The sequence below is a fragment of the Eublepharis macularius genome, chromosome 5 (assembly GCF_028583425.1).
Source record: "Eublepharis macularius isolate TG4126 chromosome 5, MPM_Emac_v1.0, whole genome shotgun sequence".
Classification (NCBI taxonomy): Eukaryota; Metazoa; Chordata; class Lepidosauria; order Squamata; family Eublepharidae; genus Eublepharis; species Eublepharis macularius.
This window is the reverse complement of record NC_072794.1, coordinates 99,366,569-99,384,714: the sequence shown is the minus strand read 5'-3', so window position 1 is coordinate 99,384,714 and position 18,146 is coordinate 99,366,569. Positions and strand designations below refer to the sequence as shown.

General features: G+C 44.9%; 1 protein-coding gene across 1 annotated transcript; it reads right to left on the bottom strand.

Moving 5' to 3' along the window:
• Positions 1 to 11,370: 11,370 nt before the first annotated feature.
• On the bottom strand, positions 11,371 to 17,332 carry KLF18 (KLF transcription factor 18). Its single transcript, XM_054981723.1, has 3 exons — positions 17,119 to 17,332; positions 14,506 to 15,454; positions 11,371 to 13,823 (listed from the first exon to the last, which is right to left on the bottom strand). The coding sequence occupies exons 1-3, from the start codon at positions 17,209 to 17,211 to the stop codon at positions 13,648 to 13,650; spliced, it is 1,218 nt and encodes a 405-aa protein (XP_054837698.1). The 5' UTR covers positions 17,212 to 17,332; the 3' UTR covers positions 11,371 to 13,647.
• Positions 17,333 to 18,146: the final 814 nt, after the last annotated feature.

Here is an 18,146-nt window from a genome sequence, read left to right as displayed (position 1 = left end):
CCAGCAGCCACACCACCACAAGGTCTATATTTTTTAGGACAACTGTGTGGGCAGGAGGCCAGTGGTGCTTCTCCACTCTCCAGCAGTGGCCACACCACCGGAGGAGAGGAAGAGGCAAGCAGAGGCAGACTGGGACAGATGGCAGGCGATGCTCAGGGCGGCTGGCTGCCCAGCGGGCCCGGTGGTGACCTGAAGAGGCAGAGGCAGACTGGGCCAGGCGGCGCTCATGGCGGCTGGCTGCCCGGCAGTGACCTGGCACACAAAGGCACAAGGGCAGGGCAGGGCAGCAGCAGCAACTCCAACAAGCGCAACCACACCGACCACAGCATGAGGCAGCAACTGTGTGTGTGCCAGCTGGGAGCGGGAGGAGAGACTCAGAGGCATGATGGGAGTCAGCCGGCCAGGTGAGGTGAAATTTCTAATGAAAAGTGCAGGGCCAGCCAGGCACAGGCACAGGCGAGGCATGGCCACCCAAGACGGTGACCACCTACCTCACCTGCTCCCTGGAGCCGGCTCTGCGCTCGCCCACCACTCACCTCCTCTGCGGCCTGGTTGCTAACTGGCCACGGACTAGTACTGGTCTGCAGCCCGGGGCTTGGGGACCCCTGCTGTAACCCATGTTAGGGTTTGGTGTAGTGGTTAAGAGTGGCAGGATTCTAATCTGGAGAGCCAGGTTTGATTCCCCACTCTTCCACTTGAAGCAAGCTGAGTGACCTTTTGTAGTTCTCGGAGCTCTCTCAGCCCCACCCACCTCAAAGGGTGATTGTTGTGGGGATAATAACAACACACTTTGTAAACCACTTTGAGTAGGCATTAAGATTCCCTGAAGGGTGGTATATAAATCAAATGTTGTTGTTGTTATCATGATCCATGGATCGAAGACCACTGCTCTATACACTCTACTAGTCATTGGAGGCCCTCAGGTATCGTTCCCAATCTGCACATTCCAGAGCCCACACTTCTATTAAAGCCAGAGAAATCTCCACCAACCCACGGTTTTCCTTCTCTGTTGTCAACAGGACAATTTAGAAGAGAGCTTGTGGAACAATTGCTTGAATTTCCTGCATTTCAGAGAGATCATATTACATATACACAAGTTTCTTATTTGCTGTGCAAGAGCCAGTCACTTCTGTTGTAAGGAGGAATGAACTCACAAGTTCATGAGAATCAATTTCCTCTACAAAACTCTCTCCTGGCAAGTCAGGGCAGAGAAAGGATTGGCAACAAGAAGGTAGTGATGAGCAATACAAGCCTTCACCCCAACCATTTTGTAAAATATACAAAGGCATAACAGTATAGAGGCAGTTATCTTAACCTGGTGATAAAAACAGAACGCCGCAGATCTTTACAATTAAAAGATCCAGTGTGGCACAGAAGAGAATGAATTGGGGTGGGGCGTTTCAGCCATAGCGAGCAAATATTTCACCTTTTAAAAGAGAGTGTGCCTAAAGCATTCAAGGACTGACCAAGATGGAACATGGAAAACACTGACAAAATGGTCAAAATGTGAGGGCTCAGTACACTACCCCAAATTCACTAGAGGAAGGGTGGCATAATGATACTACTACTCATATGCCCATCTGAAGTTGATGTTTGAAGAACCCAAAAACTGAAACAGGAGGAATTCAAGTGCTAATGAAACATTGATTTACCAATGGAAGTCACATAATGGAGCAATTTACTTTGTGGTAATTTTTACATCTTTAGGGAAGTTACAAGGAAGTACAGTCTAGCAGCACACAATACATGCAGTACACGTTCAGTTTAAACATATGGAGTCTTGATGCTATAGCAGTGGCTGAGTTGCCATTTTTTTCAACTCATTTTGGAATAATGGTGAGACCCACTTATGCTTTTACAGAATTTTGAATAAAACATTAGAGGATATTAAGTGCTGGGATGCAAATCAGCCAAGGAAGGTGCAAAATAAAGAATATTCAGTTCTCATATTCCTCAATCAGTGTAAAAATACACTACCAAATTTTTAAAAGTCTAGTATACACAACATCTATTTTAAAAAAGATTGTGCACAGGTTGTACTGAACAACAATGGTAACTGTATGAAAAGGCCTGCAACACTTGCTAGCTCTGTGGACACACGGGTGCCGACTGATTTGGAGATATGTGCCAGTAAATATAGATACTTCCTGAGAGGGAATTTAAATGGGTTGCATTGGTTGCAAAACATCTGGTGTCACACAGTAAGAGAGAACTAACATCTGCAGTGGAGTAGAGTGGGTGATACAACTGAATTAGCTTTTTGAGAGAAGGCAATCTGTGGACAAAAAACAAATTGGAATACTTTTAGAAACATGGAGCAGCTTCCTGGACCTCTTTTCTTTTAAGTACATCTTAAACAGATCTTAAGTGAGACAGTGCGATCCTAAGGAGAGTTACTCCAGTTTAAGTCCATTGATTTCAATGAACTTGGACTGGAGTAACTCTTCTTAGGACCAGAGGAGTTAGCCGTGTTAGTCTGTTGTCGTAAAATAGTAGAGTCCAGTAGCACCTTTAAGACTAACCAACTTTATTGTAGCATAAGCTTTCGAGAACCACAGTTCTCTTTGTCAGATGCATGGAGGGTATGAAGAAACTGGCCAGATACTGGCCAAACTAACCAGTGCAGTCTTCTTAGGACTGCACTGTAAGTCTCACATTTCAAAATGGGTTCACCAGGCGGCCTCTTATTTCACGTTTCTATTGCTAAGTGCTTAAAAACTTTTTTTAAAAAAACTGAAATGTTCCTTATGCGAAGCATATTAGCTCAACCAGCCGCGTGCGACAGCGGGCATTCTATGGCCGGCTATAAAGGCTACCCGGAGAAGGCAGCGTTGACTCCACATTACATAATTCCGTTCTTCTGCTGTCCCTCTGGTGCCCTCTGGTGGTTGCTTGGGCTCATTATGCAAGCAAAACCCAGTGTTGCATCTAAACTCTCTTCCTCTTTCCTACCAAGTTTCTTAGATTCCAAGAAGAGTCAGGGACGTGGGGTAGAGTTGCCATCTCCAGGCTGGGAAATTCTTGGAGATTTTGGGGGTGGAGCCTGAGGAGGGAGGGATTTAGGGAGGGGAGGGATCTCGGCAGGGTATAATACCATGTCCACCCTCCAAAGCAGCCATTTTCTTCAAGGGAACTGACGTCTGTCGGCTGGAAATCAGTTGTCATTCCTGGAGAGCTCCAGCTACCACCTGGAGGCTGCATACCCTTGGTGGTAAAACCACACCTAGCGAATATACATAGAAAATGCAATACAAATAAATCTTTATAGGAATTTATATATAGTTCAAAAGTGCAAAGTGACTGGTGCAGTAATTAATATTCATAAATATTTAAAATACATTAAATATAAATATATTATTACCAGAATAATCCACATACCATTATGGGAAAACATTGGATACTATAAATACTTATTTAAACATAAATTTGGGATGGCCATACATAATGAAGGGACCATGTCCCAACACAGAGTCCAATCAGACCAATCCAAATGGCACGATTCTCTTTCAGGTAGCTGTGCCGGAGAAGGATGCTCCAAAAGAAGACTCTAATACAACACTTAAGTGTTCCACTGTTATATTACTTCAAAGATGTAAACTGTTGTTTATATTGTATTGTAGGTGGAGACGTGAAAATGGGGGAAGGGCCCAGGAGGATCCCCCTGCCCAACAAGTGGCCAGCTAAAGAATTAAACTTATTTCATATAGACACATTTCATCAGGGGCCAATTGATCGGGCCACCAAAACCAACAGGAATTCAAAATGTTAAGCAAAGAAAACTCAAGTGCATCGTACTGGGTGCACCGTAAATTTGGCCATATGCCAAAAATACACACATTTATAGTATCCAATGCTTTTCCATAATGGTATGTGAATTATTCTGCTAATAATATGTTTATATTTAATGTATATTAAATATAAATATTTATTACTGCACGAGTCACTTTGCAGTTTTGAACTATGTATAAATTCCTATATTTATTTGTATTGCATTTTCTATGTATATCCCCTACGTGTGGTTTTACCACCAAGGCTTTGCGGTTTTTACTGGGGGTGCCTCTCTTGTTTGTATTGGTGACCACCTGGAGGCTGGCAACCCTAGTGGAGTGGCATATATATCCCAGTGTACACATGCACTCATGTAAACTCTGGTAAAAAGGCTCTGTTGTGTCTTCCTAGTGATTCATCTGTCAGACTACATCTAGCCTTAATGCTGTACTGGAAGGGCTGTGTCACTACAGTTGTCTATTCCAGCTTGGGAAATTCCTGGAAATTTGGGGGCAGAGCCTAGAGAAGACAGAATTTGGTGTGGGAGCTCAGCAGGGGTTTGATTCCATGAAGTCCACCCTCCAAAGCTGCCATTTGTTCTAGAGGAACTGATCTCTGTAGCCTAGAGTTGTCTACCTCCAAGTGGTGGCTGGAGCTGTTCCAGAATTATAACTGATCTCCCGATGACAAAAATCAGTTCCCCCATAGAAAATGGCTGCTTTGGAGGGTGAACTCTATGGCATCACATTTCTGCTGAGGTTCCTCCCACCTCCAAACCCACTGTCTCCATGCTCCATCCCCCAAATCTCCAGGAATTGCCTATCCTGGAGTTGGCAACCCTAGCCTGGAAATCAGTTTTCATTCCAGAAGAGCTCCAGCCCCACCCGAGTTGATAACTCTTGATCAAGCACTGGGTTCAGCCTTTGTTATGCCACATACATGTGGTCACTCCCTTGTACTCCATGTTAAGCAGAATTCAAAAAAGACTAGAAAAGACTGAAAAAGAAACATCAGACAGAGTCTTCTGGCAATTTAAAAGATCATTTTATTGTGGCATAATCGTTTGTGAATCATAGCTCACTTTTTCAAATGCCCAAAGTATAGTTGGCAGAGAGATATTTATACCCAAAACTTCAAAAGGCTGAAGGGTAATGTGTGTGTGTGTGTGGGGGGGGGGGTATTATAAAGTGAGGACAGAAGGCCCAGTTTCCCAGGACAGAGTGTGTGACAGTACATTGCAGAGCACACATGAAAACAGGATCCAGTCAAAAGAGCAAACAAGAGCAAACAGAGGGTGTGGACCACTCCCAGCTGTTAATGAGTTTCCAGAGTAGGTAAATCTGAATAATGTATACAGACCTGCAAGAAGGAATAATTACTTTTTGTAGTGATAATTCCAGATGGGTAGTTTGGTCTGCAGCAGCAAAACTAAAGAGGAGTCCAGTGACACTTTAGTGACATAACAGAATTTATTCTTTCGAGAGTCCGCACTCACTTCATCAGACACATTATTCGCAGACTCCCAAAATTTATAGTGGAATAGATTCCATTCATCTCTAAACTAAGCACTACTGGACCCCTTTTTCTCTCTCTGTGCAGTGAGCTTACAAGCTCAAGTTCCTATTGAATCCAAATACCATAATATCAAACCACACACACACACAGAGTAACCATTAAGTTTATTTTGTAGTATTCAGTGGGTTGAAATGTTTTCTGGTTTCTGAGTGTTTTGATTATTCATGTCTGATTTGTTGTCTATTGCAATTTTCCCTTCTGGGCCTGCCCTGCAGAAGATGAATTTTGGCTAGCTGTCAAGCCCTGTCAGTATCTCTCTTCAACTTTGTAGATGAGTCTTATTGTTTTAGAAATGCTTTGCCTAAATCCTGTGTGTGTGTCCCTTGGGTTCAGATAAATAAATGTCATCAATAAATATCAAAAATAGTAGAGAAGCACCTGGGGCCACGTTCTAACAGAGTGTTCTAAATCTGCCATTAATGTTTCCACATGTGCACTGCAATGCAATGTTAAACAGTTCTGAGGAATTGTCCCTTCTGACATGTTTGTAAGAGCCACCTGCCCCACCCACAGCCAGTTTGCACTTGGTTATTTTGGATGCAGAAGACTAAAATGGCTTGGAATCTGCATAAAAAGCTCAATTTGCAGTATTAATATTACTCAGAGCCTCCTGAAGAACCTTCACCTAAGAGCTACTCACAGGAAAGAACAACAGTTTAATGGGCAGAGAGACCATATAAGGCAGAGTTGCCTTGCCAGCTCCTGTTTCTATAATATGAAGCAAGAAATAGGAGGGAGTGCACCCTGCTGACCTTCCCCTTAGTTTCAACACTTCTATCATTCTTCCATCCCAACGGACTTCAGATATTTGTGTGCATCATTGAATTCATAGATCTTTTATTTATTTCATTTAAACTCAGCTGTCTCCCAAATGGGGATCCAAAGTGGCCTCCATTTTATCCTCACAACAATCCTGTGAGGCAAATTAGGCTGTGTGTGACTGGCCCAAGGTCACCAAGTGGGGATCAAACCTGGGTCTCCCAAATCCTAGTCTGCCACTCTAACAACTACTTAAAGTTTGTTCTTGAAGTGAAGTGCAAGGAATTAATTTTTTTAAGTATAAGGAATTAATTCCTTGTGTTATAAAATAATGTATACTTAAGACAGGAACCATTCTATATTCTTTGGTAAGCCCTTATCATTGTCAACAGTTGCAAATTACTGACCTTGGGAAAGATTTCTCTGTAGGAAGAAGCATGAAAACAATATGCAGGGCATTATACCTAATTACATACTTATGTTTCACTGACCATACTTAATATTAGGAAGCTGCTGTTACTTGCTGCTTTCTACCAGCAAGTGTTAATGTATTTACATGCAGCAGTAGAGTTGAACAGGTGCTCATCACACATTATCTCCCTACATGGAAACACTTTCCATCCAATATATAACTCCCTCTGGCAAGGGAGCTCTGGCTCAGGAAAGCTTATGCTGCAATAATTGCTGTTAATCATAAGATTAACTGGATTTTGGATTTATCTGCCCATGAAGGACATGCATGTCTGAAGTGGCCCTAATTTACATACATTAAAAATACTGAAATGCCTCCAGTCTGAACATAGCACTTGGAGTCACACAAAGAACTAACTCATTCTGAAGATACCCTGGTATGCATAGATGCCGGTTCAGATGAATAAATTTACTTATGTGTTGGTGTCATCAGACTGATTATTCTAGATTTCCAGACCTTTCTCAGCTAATCAAGTTTCAACTGTATACTAAAGTACTGGATTCTCAGGCAGCTGTATCAGAAATTCCATGTAACAATCTCAACCCCCGGTAGAACAGGTGTCCCAGTTATGCAATTCGTGTGGGGTTACCTTGGCAGTTGATCCAGTGTTGCATGCCTGTTCTATGGGATTGATGAGATTATAAGTTGAACACTGATTATTAAATCAATTATCACACATGAATACACGTACACACAGACCCCACCCTTAGGAAATATTTACCTTTGGGCACCTGCATCTACAGGGCAGCAATATCTCTTACCTTTCTCTTGCAACCTGATGTTAATGTCTGGTGCTATCAGATCTTAGTCATACCATACTTAGTTATAGATAGTTCCCTGATAACTTCCATCTGCCTCATTACCATCACTTTGTACCAGTTTGGCTAGCAGGACAGAGGTTGCCAGCTTCACATAAAAGACCCGACAGAAAAAGGCAAAAAGGGCAGAATCAATGCATGGGTGATCATATCGTATGAGTGGAAGATGAAGCCATGTCTAGAATAACCACCACCTGACTTATAGATACATGATCTAATCTCACGCCCAAACAGGTCATACGTTAGTTCACACACTTGGTAGAGGAATGTTCTCCCTTTACATTTGAGATTTTATATAAAACATCAACTGGAAGAAAGGCTCCCATTTCAGACTATTTTCCTATTTGTCTGCTTTGTTCAACTTCTGGTGCATCTCAGGCCACATTCACCCAAACAGTAACTTCATTTTGGAAAGAAACAACAAAAGCACATTTTAAGGCTGTTACCAAGTGGTGTTCATACATTACAAAAAGCCATCACAAGAGGGCAGAACTTTTACTTTAGAAATGTTGAAAAATTTTATATCTGTGTCTGTCAGCAATTGCATTCTTGAGAACTCAGAAGGGCTGCACAATTGCCATATTCTGAAGGCCAATCTTGTTCCCAGGCACTTAGAACTGCTGCACCAGCACTACCTCAAGCATATCATACCTGTGATGACCTTACACCGTATCTAGGACATCAGTCACTTGCTTTTTTGTGAACAAAAAATGGGTCCAGAGACACCTTGAAGACTGACAAAATTTATTCCAGCCTAAACTTCCATGAGTCAAAGGTCACTTCATCTGACATCTTTACTGTTTGTACCAATTGCTTCATTCACCCCCATGTATATGTTTGGCTAGACCATCCACCTCGCCACAGTGATGAGTGGAAAAAGTTAGTCCAACTCAATTTATGTTCCCTCCTAGCAGCCCAGCAAACAAAATCACAGAGCTAAGGCCTGTCACTATCTACTCTGGGAAATCAGGGCGACATCAAGTGCCTGAATGACTCACACTTCCTAACATATCAGGGTTTTAACAAGTCACCTTGTTCTTTTCCCAGAAAGTGGTGGAGCAATGTCACACTGACACCAGACTCAAAAAGAGTCCAGTAGCACCTTTAAGACTAACCAACTTTACTGTAGCGTAAGATTTCAAGAATCACAGTTCTCTTCGTCAGATGCGCATCTGACGAAGAGAACTATGATTCTCGAAAGCTTATGCTACAGTAAAGTTGGTTAGTCTTAAAGGTGCTACTGGACTCTTTTCGATTTTGCTACTACAGACTAACATGGCTAACTCCTCTGGGTATCTGACACCAGACTAAGATAGATCTGGATGATGAGGAACCCACAGAACTTTCTTCTTGCCAATATCTTCCCTCCCTTTCCACATTCTACAGCCAAGCTGCCCATACTGCCTTCCTCATTAGGGCAGATTCCTCTAGACAGAACAAGTTAGGCAATAATATTTCTGATTGTAGTTTTAGAAAGCTAATGTGGTGTAATGGCTTACATGTTCAGCAACTGACTCTAGAGATATGGGTTCAAGCTTCACACTGAGTGGAGCAGCAGGATTTTAGTCCAGTGACACCTCTGAGACCAGCAAGATTTTCAGAACAGCAAGAGTCCAGTAGCACCTATAAGACTAACAAAATTTGTGGTAGGGTTTGAGCCTTTGTGAGTCACAGCTCACTTCTTCAGAAACCAAGATTTTCAGAGTGTAAGCTTTTCAGAGTCAGAGCTCCCATCTCTCTAAGGTGCCACTGTGAAAATCCTGCTGTTCTACTGGAGACCAACACAGGTATCCACCTAACCAACCTCTGGCCAGTCACTCTCAGCCTACCACAGAGCATACTTGTGAGGACAGAACAGAATGAGAAAACCCACGTGGGCTGCCCATAACTGTTTGAAACAATAAATAAAGGTGTAGCAGTAATGAAAAAGGACCAGCAGAAGCATCCAGCTGGACGACGGTTGGGGACTTTGGCTAGTAACAAGTGATCACTTTGCTTGAAAGCCGTAAATATTTCTCTCCTCCACAGACTTGTACTGTCCACCTAAGTAAACACCTCGTCTCTCATAAAAGCACCTGCTTTGTATTGCATAACAAGCCCTACAGAAACAAAACCTTTGTCGTCGTACACAAAATGCTATCTTAACAGAAAATATGTAGTCAATGGTTTAAGTGGCAGGTTGTGGAACGTAGGTTGAAGCATCCTGTTCCATCCCACAAAAGACGATTCAACCCATCTCATACTGCAAAACTTTTGCTCCAAAACTATGTGGAAGACACCTTGCAGCCAGCTTTTCCAGTGTTACAGGATGTTTGTAGGAGCCTGGAAATATAAGGATATCAAAGAAATCTCTCACACCGCTGATGTAGCACAGCTTGCCTGATGAATCAGTTATTTAGTTAACCCACTCATTTCTCTTCACTCTGTAAACAAGGTATTGCTGATCAAGTCCTCTTTTGCAACTGAAAAGTCATAAAACCCACTTACACAAAACTTACAATTGGTTAGAAATTCTGTCCAAGAACCACTAGCTGGACATTTTCCTAAATCTAGATGGGCATATGGAAGGAAAATGTTTCACACAGTAGAATGATCCCCATTTACCAAACCACTACCCAAGTAAAAATGTGCACACTTTCAACTAGGAGCTTAATTATTTAGTTGTACTAACCTGGCATCAGATTAGGAATAAATTAAATCTAAAATCATCCCTGCACTAAATTAAGTGAGTCACATCTCTCTTTCTCCTAGCAGAGCACAAATGCACTTATTTTTCTGTCAACAGGCAGAGAATATTGTTCCTGTGCCACAACAGGAAAGTGATTAAAAATAACCCTTGCTAGCAGCACAGACAAGTGTTGTGGTATATATTGTATGCAACAAGGCATGCCACATTCACTCTCTTCTTAGCTGAATCCCCCACCCCACCGCCCAAAAACACCAGGCACCCAAATATATCTTTCTGTCCCAACTTCATTCTAAACTAAAGACTGAGAACCATTGGCAAACCTTCCAAAGGTACAGGGGAGATAGATCCTCCTGTTCTGCACCCAAACCAAGAAATGCACAATAAAAAGGGCTGTTTCTCTGCCATGATTAACTGGATGGATAAGGCTAATCATTACCAGTTACTCTAGAATGATCACCAACCAGAGTTCCAACCACAGTTCACAAAACCTGTATTATTTGGGACAGTAGTTTTGGCTTTGTTGGTAACTCCACGGCAAGTCTGCACATGCTCAGCCCTTATGTATGCCTGTGGGAGGGATGGAGACAGACCTGCTTGCTGGGCTTGAGACTTGCCAGAGCTTAGTCACCCCTTGTTAATTTAAGAGGAAGCTTCAGTGCTTGGTAAGGAGTGAAACTACCAGTAGATCAAGTAGAAGAGTTTGATCAGAGGGATGGGCCATGGCCAGCCTTGGTGGAAGAGATTGTTGGGGAACCTGTATTCTAGCTACCCCTCTGAACTAAAACAAGATAACCCAGAAGTCTTGGTTCGTACTCTTTTGCAACTGAAAATACAAGCCTAGTTCCCAAGTTACTATATGCACATAAACAGAGAGAGTGGGGGGGGGGAACAGAAAACAATTTATGAAACTGTATTGTCGAAGGCTTTCACGGCCGGAGACCGATGGTTGTTGTGGGTTTTCCGGGCTGTATTGCTGTAGTATTTATGAAACTGTTTACAAAACAATTTTACGGAACAATTTATGAAACTGTTTCAAAGCTGCCTGCCTGTAAAAGAACTTGAAACCTGGCACTGTCTGCCAGGGTTTTTTTTCCTGAACAGAAATGTGGGACATAAATAACATACACCCAACTGAAGCTTGCACATTTCTAGTTTTCCTTGGATCCATTTAAACTGGAAATCAAGATCAGCTAGACAGGCTTTGAGTAGGATAAACTAAACATCCCACCACCCCACCCTGATTTTCAGAGCCTGTCCTTCAGGTAGGAAGTTGGAAACAAACTCTTTGCTTTTCCTTTATTTTATTTATTTTACATTTGATCAACAACAACTCAAAGGTATGCATATAGAGAACTAACATTTCTCATGGGAGATATCTTATGGGCCCAAGCAAAGAAATGTTAATTAACAATATACATAGACAGGTGCAGTGCACATACCAAAGCTGAGGTCATTTGCTAAGAGACCCAAGCTATAACAGAAATTTGTTAACACATTACAGAATTTGTTTTAAAAATAAGGAATTACAACTTGCTTTGCATAAGCTACATATTGAGCGTCCTTTTCTCTTCAGAAAGTAAGTTTCAAGTATAGCAGAAATGGACAAAAATGCCCTTTATAAAAATAAAATTCAAAAGCTGCCTAGAAAAAATTGCAGCTGCAGCAGTACCTGGCTTAGTGACCATTTTTGGAGAAGACACTAAAACCACAGAAAGACTCGCAAATTAATCTATATAACTCATTGCCATGGGAGACTGGAATGGATTCCTAGCCCTCCTTTCAGTTGTCAGGTCCTAAAATATAGCTTTAATCGATGCAACTGATCATCTATACTTTTCATTAGATTAAAAAAAAGGCAGTTCATCAACCAAGTCACTAAGTTTGTGGAAAGACTGCATCTGGAGACTTCTGGAGCATGTAAGTAAGAGCTCAGACAACATCAACTGACTGCAAGAAGAGAACCCACTACAGCTATCTTTTTTTTAAAAAAATCACCATTTATATTCTTGAATTTGGGAGGATCTTTGAGATTACCTGCTTCTCAGATTTTGATAAGACAGGTCTCTTTGCCCTAAACAATAATAGTTTTTTTAAAAAAAAATGTGTATATTAAATAGCATCTTGAGGTATTGCAATTAAGCAAAAGGAGTCCTGATTAAAATAAAACATTCAATCAGATACAGCTGCAATATTTGACACTTACTTGGGAATAGGTCCTTCTGAATTCAGTGCCAGTGTCTTCCTAATAATTACACATAGGATTACACTGTACATGAATTCAGTTAACTAACATCCCATCAACTGGTTTCTATTTTACTTCCATAAAGCAACTTTCAAGGCTTTCCCTGCAAATATGGCAATACAGAAGTCTTACAGAATCAATCAATCACAGGGTACTAAGGAATTTGTTAGTCCTGGTTTGGCAACATCCCTGAGCAGGAAAGAAAAAACAAACACTTTTACAACTGCAACCCTATGCGCACTTACTTTTGATTAAATCCCATTAAAATCAACGAATCTTGTGCCTAAGTAAATATGCTTAGGATTGAGCTGTAAGGAGAGCCAAGAGATCCTTCGACTTCTACAGCCCACAGATAGAAGTTCATCTCTATTTGTGTTTTGCTTATACATACTATTCTACAGATGGCCCATTCTGTGATACTGTTCCAAACTCAATCTTCAAGTCATCAGCAATATTTTGGAAAAACGGGAACCGAGCAGTAGTAATCAACTAATAATTGTATAAAACACATATCAAATGTCATGTCATAATTAAAAGGTTAAGTAACCTCAAATATTTGTCTTTGAGTCTCCATTCCCAGTATTTGTTAAAGGGGATGTAGAAACCAGAGTTTAAATGCACATAATTCATTTCAAGTGTGATGCTTAGTACAAGTCATGAAACCCTTTTTGTTTTGGGTCTTATCTTTTTAAAGGCTAAAAGAAACTATTCTCAGAGGGGGTAGCAGTGTTAAGCCTCCTTAAAAATACTGCTGTATCTTCAAGACAGACAAATGTAGAGGCATGAGCCTTCGTGGGCCAAAGCCCACTTTGTCTGTGTGTATTTTCACCAAATTTCATCAGTCCTCATCCCATCAAGGATGTCTAGTTTAAAGGTAGTTAAGTCAAAGTCTTTTTACATTACAAGATCACTATAGAGTAAAAATACAAAAGTTAAAATCTTACAAACAGCGAGACAGTTAACACCATGTATACACTGTGGCTGTATGGCCACTGAAGATTTGGAAGGGAGGGGCAGAGATAATGTCATTATCATACTGCCCGCACACAAAGTCTTCAGTGCAATGTTTCCATATACCCTTGAGCCCTGCTGCAGCCAGATTTGTGTAACTATTCACTCTTAAATACGTAAACTTTCCCATATTGCTATGGAAAAGCCGTGTGGAGTTTCTTCTTTAAATATTAAATGCTGTACTAATATATACATAAATCGGCTACTCCAATAAGAAAATATTTCTCCCTTCATAAATAGAGTTCTCAGTCTCTTTGCAACCCCCCCCCTCTCTCCAACCCTACCATATCCCTTCCCAGTAACCAGCCATGCTTCACATATGCCTCTTCATGTGCAGAGCCAAGTGATCCGACCGGGAGAAGGCACGCTCACAGAGATGACACTGGAAGGGCCGGTGTCCGGTGTGTTTCCGGTAATGGCGTGTTAGTTCATCAGATCTTGCAAATTTCCAGCCACAGCCTTCCCAGTTACAGTGATAGGGCTTCTCACCTAGGAAAGAAGGGGGGGGGGAGAGCTTAGCCTGAAAAAAGTATTGCAAATTCACTCTCACAGCCCAAGTCCACTGATGACTATCCAATCTAGAAAAACCCATTTGAATGAATGCACTCTCCTCAATCCCGCCCTCCCCCTGGTGAAATCTGCCTTCCTATTTCCCTGAGCTGAAATGACTCCAATAATTGCTTTACAACGCAATTAATATTACCAGATCCGGCGTCTTCTGAGAAAGCATTCAACTCAGGCAGTAAAACTGATAACTGGCTACATAATCCCAGCAGCTCCGTCCTCCTCTCCACCTACCCCCAAGCCCCACACACCCTTGCAGCTGCTGTCTCCTAGCTGGCAACACCATTATCTAGTAACTCCACGGCCATCAGTACCAGCCAAACAGGAACCACTCCCAGATTTAGATGGTACAACAATTCGCACTGGCAGTCTCTAGTCCACACATACCCGACAGCGCCCTTGAGATGCGTCCCTTTTCAGTTCCGTTAAAATATCGGGCACTCTTCAAAAACCGCCCGAACCTCCCTCTATTTTCACTCCTTCTGCTAGGGAGACACACACACACACACACACACCCTTCCCAACGAGCCATGCCCGGGCCCCATTTACTACACCCGCTGGCCGCGTACAGAAGGCCCCAAACTCCCGCCCTGTCTGCCGCTCTTACCGGTGTGAGTCCGCATGTGCGCCTTGAGGTGCGAGCTCTTGGTGTAAGTCTTGCCGCAGCCCGGGTACTCGCAGTTGTGGGTGGCGGTGCGCTTCCGAGCCCAGGACCTCCGGCCCCTCTTGGCCTTGCCGCCCTCGGAAACCACCGGGGCAAAGTAATCCAAGACTGGCGAGTTGGGTGGCGTGACCAGCAGCCCGTGCAGGCCCTGGTGGTGCGTGCTCAAGGGCTCCCTGAAGACGCTGAAGTGTCCATGGAACTGGGGCTGCATCTGCCCGTTGAAGTGAGGCGGGAAGGGGTGGGGGGGCCGCGCAAAGGACTGCGGGCCCCCCATGTGCGGCTGCATGACGTCGCCGACCCCCGGGCCCATCTGCTCGGCCGGAAACGCTGGGGGCGCGTGAGGCGGGAGAGGCGCCGCCTGCTGTTGCTGTGGGAGCAGGGGCGGCATGGGCGGGGGTTTGTGCTCCAGAGAGCTGGGCCCGGGCCCCAGGCACTCGGGGGGCCCGCGCAGCATGCAGGCATGGCCGTCCCGCGGCTCTTGCTTGACGCGCAGATGCTCCAGGGACAGGGCCCGTGACGGACCGGCGGCGTGAAGGTGGGCCACGCTCGGGGCTCGCAGCTCAGTGTACTCCCGCGGCGGGAGGTCGCAGTGGCTCGGGCCCGGCGCTTGCTGTTGCATGTCCGGCGTGAAGAGCTCTGCCATGTAGCTGTGGCCCGGGCTAGGCGCGTAGGGCGCCGGGAACTTGCTGGGCGGCTGGTAGTTGGAGCCGTCGCTGTCGTAGGTGGTGCCGCAGCTCTCGGGGGTCTCGGGCAACGGGTAGTTAGGATGGGGAGCTGCCACGCTGCTGGGTTGCCCGTTGGTGGTGTGGGCCAAGATGAACTCCAAGTCCACAAAATGGCCCAGCTCGTCGGCTTCCCTTTTGATGCCCTCCACGTGAGCAGCTCTCGGCCTCTGCCGGGAGAAGAGAAGCGCGTCAGGGCGCGGCAAGGGTTAAGGTGCGCGGCACGCTCCGCTGGGGAGCCAAAGCCCGGCATTAGCTCTCGCACCCCCAAACCTGAAAAACGGGTTGCGCGCTCCTCTCGACGAGCAGGGCGCGCCCGGCGTTCAGCCCCCTTCCAATGAGGTCCGTTTGGCTGGGTTGCCCTGCACCCCCCTCCAGTTTAGGGGCCTTGTCGGGAGCATTGGCTAGCAGGGAGGGGGCCGGTAAGGATTTCACTCGGACCGCGTCCGCTGCCTCCCGAAAGCGTATTGATCTTCCCCGGGACTTTCCTAACTTAGGGGAGCAGGCAGTCCCTTCACCCCCGCAGCCGGCTCCGTTCAGGGCAGAGCTCCTCGCACTGCTGAAAGGAGGCTTTGGAGCGGACAGACTCTTGACGCCGCGACACAAATTCCCCGCTAGCCAACTAAACGTCCCGCGCGCGGCGTTCAGTCTTCCTTGGCTGCCAAGGGGGTATGCCTCCCTCCGAAGCCGCCTAAGGGACCCTCCCCGCTAAAGTCGGCGGGGTGAAGTTCTCCACGTGAAGAGAACTTCAGGGGCAACTTACATGTTCCACGCAGTGGCTTAAACCCACAATTCTAGGGGAAGGGGCAATTTTGGGAAGACGTAGGTGGTCTACAGTCACTGTTTCCCCGCTGGCAATAGAGCTGCTCGGGGTCCCGTCCGCCCCCCAACTCTGCCAAGCTCCGTCTGTCAGATTCAGCATCCGAGCCCGCCACCGTTCCTCCACTCAAAAATATCACCTTCCCAAGCGGCTTTTAATTTAAAACAGAGAACCTGCCGTCCGGAATCCCTTACACGATCGGACTGTAAAGCTGAGCAAACTTTTCTGCTCAAGTATTGCGACATCAAATCAGCTTGACTAGATCGCCTCCACTTTATTTAGCAAACTATCAGGCAGAAATCCTATGCACACTTACTTGGAAACAAGACTTACATAAATCAGTAGAACTTGTTTCGGAGTAAACATGGACAACGTTGGGCCGAGTTATTTGCGCTATATTTATACCTCACATATCGTCCAATGTTTACAGCAGCTTTTAGTCTCGGAACTACTCTGTGATGTCAGTGCAAAGGATGTTCTCCTTCCCAACTGAAACTGTGACCAAAACAAAACCCTTATAAACCTTCTAGGTTCGAAAATAAATTATTGGTATCTTGTCTGGGTCTCCGCCTTCTACATTGCATGAGGCCAGGAACTGACTCCTGCTGGGGCAGGCAGGTTACTAGAGCTTCAGCCCTTTGAAGATAAGACCTTCCTAAGCCTCAACGATGTCCCATCGGAGCGGAGAGACCACGCTGCCTACCTCACAGGATTGTTGTGATGCCGGGGGTGGAGGAGAGGCGTACATCACCCTGAGCCCCTTGGGGTCAAAATTAAACACAGCCAGCCAGTCGGAACCTCAGCTATTTGGAAGCCAGTGGGGACGGAGGCACCCCTCTGCGGCTCCAGATTACCCCTTCCCAAAGCGACTTTTAACGTGCAAGAAAAGCGTCCCTGGAGGCTTCCTTATAGTCCAACAGGCCCCTCGCCCACTTCCCCACTCCCTGCAGCGCGCCAGCAGCCGAGCAAAGGACTGGAAATCCTCCGGCCTGGGTGGGCAGCGCGGCGTCTCACCTGCATCATTTCGGGCTGTCTCCCTTCCCCCGGCACTAAGCCGGCAAAGGTGGAAATGGACGGCAGGACGGCTTCCTCCACGGCTACGCTCATCTCGCAAGCTGGCTCGAGCGGGAAAGAGCTCGGAACCTGCCCGAAGTCCAGGAGCTCCCCTCCAGGCACCGAACGAGCGTTAAACTCCTTCCCCAAGCAGGAAAAGTTTCCAAGGGTTCAACAAGCAAATCAGCTGAGTAGGAACTTTCGAAACTGTTAAGAGCTGCCCAACGCTTTAATTGGTGGAGGGAAATTTTATATATTCATGAGCCTCATCTTCTGATTTGGTTACAAAGGAACGGCCCCGCCCCCACAGGAGAGTAGAAAGAAAACTCTTGGGTGACTGGATTGAAAATCTATTCGTGCAATGCATAAGTATGCAAGAGGGAAGCAATATTCCCTTCATTCCCAATCAGTGTAGTTCTGAAGGCACTCTTATTTACAGCAATCTTGTCAAAATCCTTAGTGGCATTTCCCTAGGGGTACTTCATAGTGAGTGATTTCAGGATTACAACTGCGTGTGAGGTTAAAGACAGGATACAACTATTAAGGGGAAGTCACAGATCTCTTCCCCAGGTCTAGTAAGTTACACCCCTATCCTACTCAGAACTAGGGTTGCCAGCTGCTGGTAGAAAAAAATCCTAGCCCTTTAATAGAGGCTTAATAGGATGTTATTTACCAGGCAGTTAATTAGATTCGTGCCATGAAAAACTTCAGTAACCCATTTCCACATATTAAACCTCTGTTATAAAGATGGAACATTTTTCTCTGGCAACCCTTCTCAGAACTCACTCACTGGGTTTAATTGGGCTAATATGCAATGGACTGAGACCCTGCATGAATTAGGGGGAATTGCCTATTCAACTTTAGCTGCAATGGCCTTTTTAAAAAGGAGATGAAAATTCGTTGCTTCCCATTGCCTCATTAAGCAGAAAGGAATGCTGCTTGTGGGTCTAAGTAAGAAGTCCCTGGATCCAGAGAAGAAAAGGGCATGT